Source organism: Sorex fumeus, unplaced genomic scaffold, assembly GCF_029834395.1.
Source record: "Sorex fumeus unplaced genomic scaffold, SorFum_2.1 ptg000024l, whole genome shotgun sequence".
NCBI classification, from domain to species: domain Eukaryota; kingdom Metazoa; phylum Chordata; class Mammalia; order Eulipotyphla; family Soricidae; genus Sorex; species Sorex fumeus.
The window spans coordinates 48956549-48961938 of record NW_026606081.1 but is presented as its reverse complement, the minus strand read 5'-3'; the positions used below and the strand labels follow the sequence as shown (position 1 = coordinate 48961938).

Genomic DNA, 5390 nt, shown 5'->3' with positions numbered 1-5390 from the left:
AACAATACAGTGTTTTCACAATACATTCATGTCTGTTTCTCAATTAAGGCAACCCACTGACAGAATAGCACTGCTGGTATCCAGTTCAACATCCTTGAAAAAATTTTTGGTATTGAGGTGACACCCAGCTGTGCTCAGGGTTTACTTCTGCTCCATGAGCTATCAGGGTTTACACATGGCAAGTTCAGGGATCCCACAGGCAGCGCACACTACAAGTTCCTTCCTACTGTACGAATCTTTCCCATCCCCAAAGAATGAGTTTTGAAGGTAATCTAGTAAAATTAAAATTATTTCAAGGGTCAATTTTTGGTTTTACTCTGTACATTATAACTGCTTAGTGTAAAGACAAAACATCTCAAACCAGTCTTTTTTTTTTTTTTAAACCTGGCAGTGCTGAGAATACTCCTGGCTCTGTGCTCAGGGGCCAACTCCTGGTGGGGCTCTGGGAACCATATGTGGTGCCGGGGATCAAACCTGAGTTGGCCACATGCAAAGAGCCCTACCCGCCCACCGCTATCCTCTTGCTCCTGCACCTTGAACTAGTTTAAGAGGTGAATGTTCCAGAACCCGAAACCCAAGTAAAACAGGCACAGAACAGTGAAGAACCAAAGGATTCCACATCCCTGACAAATGTTAGAACAGGCCCTTCTGAGTGATGCTTTCTGGTTTTCTCAGTATCCTGTGAGATTTGTAATAAAAATTAGTTTCAAATCTGAAAAGAACCTGCTGACCTAGCATAAAAAAATTTATCATCTGAAAAAAAAAATCACCTGACGTAATTTGTAATAGACAATTTGAAGGAATTGGTCTGACTTGGGAAGGTGGGGAGTGGGAGGGGGAAAAAAAAACACAACTTCTTGAAAAGGTAAAATAGCTTAAAAGCATTTAATATCTAAACAAATCAATCTGTTAATAGTAGTCACAAAATATGTTTAATATAGAAACCCACATTTATGTCTTTAAGAAAAAGTGTTAAATTGTTTTACCTCAAAACATAAATTAACCCACTTAAAGAACCTGCAGTGCCAAAATTAGGGTGAATTTTAAACAACTTCAGAATAAAATAACCGTAAGTACTTTATACTGCTTTATATCTAAAAAATGCTTACAACTTCTCATAAAAATAGTTTGAAGCAACTATTTTTTCTTTTATTCTTAAACAGACACATCCAACATCATAGGCAACATTCTTAGAACCTTGAGCATCACAGACTTCCAGACATTCAAATACTATGGTCCCCTTTTCTTTGAGGTTTACCGAAGCTAGGGAAAGAAGGCATGGTTGACAGCTTAGTACATTTTCACCAAATTAATAGTACAAAAGTTTCCTGACTACAGAACTACACATCGTACCTATGAATCGTTAAAAATAGAAGACTGTTTTCTTCAGCCAGTACAACAGTATGCTGGTATGTTTCTCACATACATCTTTTAATGTTTACCATCATTCTTAAATTTACAACTTCCATGTATTAGATTGTAAATTTTCTGCAAAACTGGAAAAAAGCAATACAAAATTTGTGAAAGCCCATTTTTTTTTTATATTATACAAAAGAAGCCAGTTTTTCTCTTCAAATACCAGAATGCAGTGACATTAGGGACACATTATAGTAACTCCTGAGGATGCTTTAGTGCTGGAGGTAAGTTGACAGGCCTCGATTCTTCATCCAGGAGTACTAGGTCTTCAATTTCACTGCCTCTGTATTTCCGCTTACATATTTTCACTACTACCTTTTTCTTGAGAAACAACTTCAATGCTTCTCTTGATGCAACAGCTTTTGCATTTTCTTTGCTCTTTCCACAGCCAGTGCCCAAGTACACAGACTTGCACCTCAACTCGCAAACAATACTTTCTTGAGAGCTCTTATTCTGAGGCAAGTCTGCTAGTTCTTTCAGTGGGACAAAAAACACATCCAATGTTGCCTTCAAAGCCTCAATAGCTGCATTTAGGAGCTCGCCATGATTCACAGTAGGGCTAAAGCCACCAACAGCCACCAACTTCCACGCCACAGTTTTATACAGTCTATTGAAAAAAGGTTGCTTCTGCTTTACATCTTCGTTGGTTAACTTGCAACAAGAAAATCTGACAGAACTCTCACTGGGTTGTGAAGTACTTTTGGAAGGCAACTGTGATGTGCTAGTCTGAGAGCTACTCTTCGAAGCCAGCTGAGACACACTTGCTAAAGTAGTGCTTTTGGAAACCAGAGAGCCACTGGCCTGGGAGCTGCTCTTTGAAGCTAACAGTGAAGCAGCTACCTGGGAAGTGCTTTTGGAAGACAGTAGAGGATTGGTTGAGGGGATGCTCTTGGGGGTTAGCAGCGATGTGCTAGAGGAAGAACTGTTTTTAGAAACGGACGAGGATGCAGCACTTGCCTCTGAACTAGGTTTGGCAACTAACCCACTTGAAGCAGTCTCTGGATTAGGCTTAGAAGACAACAGTGGCAGCTCCACTTCTGCACGCCCCGAGGCCCCCAGCAAGGGCACCTCTACCTCAGACAGGCTTGAGGAGGTGGCCAGGGAAGACCCTTCCAGAGCGCTCCTTTTTGGAGATCCACTTCCTGGCCTGGAATCACTGGGCTGGCTCGAATGACTATTCACACTGGATTTCAACAAGGAACAGACAATTGCTGCTGCTCCAAGCTTGGCTGGGGCTTCTGAGTCAGCTTTCCCAGACCCTGCTGTTACCTGAGAGGACCCGCTGCTGCTTGGGCTGGCCCCGGCACACTCCGCATCACCTGTAGAGCTATTCTGCCGCCCCGAACTGCCGCTCTGAGCCGAGTTCCCACTCCGCTCTGTCTTGGCAGAGGATGAGCTGTTTTCCTGAGGGGCTGATGCACATTCTGTTCTGGCAGAAATTTTTGCATGGTCCTGCTCAACTGTAGAACCACCTTTTCCTTCTAAAATTCTTTTCTTCGATGTCTCTTCTACCCCTTCTGAAAAGAAAGAAAGCAAGTGACCAAGTGACCTCAGACAGCAACTGCACGTTTAAGTGAGAGAATCATTTTAATACTTGAGGCAAGAATATTTCAAGACAAATAATTTCTTTAAAAAGCACAAAAATCATGAGGAAATTATCGCATCAATCTCACAAGACAAGCCATCAATAATAAAAATTTTTGCTAAAAGAAAAACTCTATGGAGGCTGGAGTGATAGTACAGCGGAAAGGGCATTTGCAGGCGACCTGGGTTCAAGCCCTGGCACCCCACATGATTCAAGCACACCAACTATAAACCCTGAACACCGCTGGGCGTGGCTCTAAAAAGAAACAAAACAAGATAGTGTAGAGGACCAGGGAGATAGTATGGCAGTCAGGGCAGAGCACTGCAGGAAGTCAACCTGGGTTCAACTCCCAGCACCTCACAGGGTCGTCTGAGCACCTCCAGGAGTGATCCCTGAACAGCAGAGCCAGGAGTGAGCCCTGAACACTTGCCGGTGTGACCCCCAGATCAAAAACAGCAACATATTAAAAAAAAAAAAAAAGCAAAGACAACACCGTACACTCCAAACATCTCAAGTAGTCAAAGCAAACCAGCAAATTCAGAGCGCCACACACGCACAGACACGCCAATTAGGTTTGAGCATTCCAACTCTTAAAACAACAACAACAACAACAACACACGCAAACTCTAGCTTGTTTTGCTTTTTTTTTTTGTTTTAAAGAGCAAGGGGGAGAAAAAAAAATTAGTCGCGAGAGAAGTCGGGAATTAACAGCAAACTTATGTTCTAAACTCCTATGTATGTTCACAGCTATGATCTGCTAACCATTGCTACTCGATATCCCTCTTTTCTTCACCTTGGCAACCAGTTCGTCTCGGGTGGTATGGATTGGCGCATCTGTCACTTTGATGCCTTCAGCCATACTAAGTATTTTATCCATAACTTTTTGAGGGTACCTGCAAGCGAAGCGGGGGCGAAAACAACAACAACACACTTTTCTAAGTAAGAAAGAGAAACGAAGAGGAGACGGGGGCGGGGGGGCGGGGAGCTCCATCCTGGAGGCCTGAGGCGGGTGGTGGGAGTGGGGTGCGCGCCCGACCGAGGAGCGCTAACCGCCGGCCACTTTCGGTTTCCGGGATCCCCGCCCCGCCCCCCACCGCCGAGGCGCGTCCCGGGGGCTGAGGGGCGCTGAGGGGGCTGAGGGGCGGCGGCGGCGGGCCGGGGGCGCGCCCGCACTCACCGGCACCCCAGGAAGACGTGGTTGGCCCAGGCCATGGAGAAGGAGACGAGCTGCTGCAGCTGCCGCCCGCGGTCCCCGCTCTCGGCGTCGGCCGCGGCCTCGTCGCCGGGCAGCAGCTCGCCGGCGTTGCGGAGCAGGAACTCGCGGCGGTGGCGCCAGTGCTTGTCAGTCTCGCCGTCGCCGCGCAGCGCCTCCACCCAGGCGGCCGCGCGCGGCTTCTGCCTCAGGTACTCGGTCACGTCCTGCGCCATGTTGGGCCTGCACGTCGGCCCGAGGCGGCGCGGCGCGGCGCGGGCGCGGGCGAGCGCTGGCCCCGTCCGTGAGCGCGGCCTGGCCGCGGCGCCGGCTCTCAGGAGAACGCCCCTCCGCAGGCGTCGCCGCCGCCGCCGCCGCCCTCGCCCGACCACCGCGCCCCGCGCCGCCGCTCCGCCCACTTCCGCCCGCCGCCCGCGCCCGCCCTTTTATCCCCGCGGCCGCGCACGCGCACGGCAGCGGCCGCGCCGTCCTTCCGGAAGCGCGGCGCGCCGCCTCGCCCCCACAATGCCTCGCGACGCGCGAGCCTCGGCGCCCGAGGCCCCCGGCGGGCCGGACGCGCCGTCCGCCTGCCGCCGCCCGCGCCCGCCGCGCCCGCCGCGCCGCCGCCGCCGCCTGCGAGCGGGGCTTTGTGACGCCGCCGCGGTTGCCAGGCGCGCGCTCGGGGACGTCGCGGCGCCGGAAGAGGCAAAGCGGCGGCCTTTGTGCGGGGGCCGGCGGGAGGCCGCGGGCTGCGCAGTCACCTCAGGGAGTCACCCGAGCGCGGGCGACGCGCCCGAACGTTGGGTCGGACGCGGCGGCCCAGACGCGGCGTCTCTCGGCGGGTTGAGAGAGACAGCGGACGGGCCGGGGGGAGAAGTAAACGCGCCCGCGTCGCGTCCCGCAGCTCCCCTCAGCCCGCTCGTCTCTTTGGCGTTTTGTCCTCCCCCCTCCCCACACACGCGAAACGGACGCCCCTGGGACGTGGCCGCGGCCGCTCGGTGGTTTTCGCTCCAAGCTCGGGTGTTCTTAAGGCGAACGCGTCTAGGACGTTCGGTGACACACGACCCGAGACGGAAAGCCCGGGCAGTCGGGGCGCGGGAGCACAAAGGAATGACCGCCTGGCTGTGTGAAGCGAAGTGGAAACCGGCCGCTGACAAGCCGGGCCGAGCAAGGGGCAGCTTTTTTTTTTTTTTTTTA

At 51.4% G+C, this 5390-nt stretch overlaps 1 protein-coding gene across 2 annotated transcripts; it reads right to left on the bottom strand.

Moving 5' to 3' along the window:
• Nucleotides 1-870: 870 nt before the first annotated feature.
• On the bottom strand, nucleotides 871-4596 carry CDKN2AIP (CDKN2A interacting protein). Of its 2 annotated transcripts, none has more exons than XM_056114159.1 (3): nucleotides 4179-4596; nucleotides 3764-3894; nucleotides 871-2933 (listed from the first exon to the last, which is right to left on the bottom strand). In XM_056114159.1, the coding sequence occupies exons 1-3, from the start codon at nucleotides 4427-4429 to the stop codon at nucleotides 1606-1608; spliced, it is 1710 nt and encodes a 569-aa protein (XP_055970134.1). In that variant the 5' UTR covers nucleotides 4430-4596; the 3' UTR covers nucleotides 871-1605. The 2 variants fall into 2 exon arrangements, with proteins under 2 accessions (XP_055970134.1, XP_055970135.1); XM_056114160.1 differs by having other exon boundaries at nucleotides 2798-2933; nucleotides 3795-3894.
• Between the last annotated feature and the right edge of the window lie 794 nt (nucleotides 4597-5390).

What these genes read in the sequence shown, in the direction of transcription:
- CDKN2AIP (XM_056114159.1), bottom strand. Translation starts at nt 4,429, where the DNA reads ATGGCGCAGGACGTGACCGAGTACCTGAGGCAGAAGCCGCGCGCGGCC. An exon ending in CACGTCTTCCTGGGGTGCCG is followed by an intron (nt 3,895 to 4,178) that starts GTGAGTGCGGGC and finishes CTTCGCTTGCAG; the next exon opens with GTACCCTCAAAAAGTTATGG. An exon ending in AGGGATATCGAGTAGCAATG is followed by an intron (nt 2,934 to 3,763) that starts GTTAGCAGATCA and finishes CTTTCTTTTCAG; the next exon opens with AAGGGGTAGAAGAGACATCG.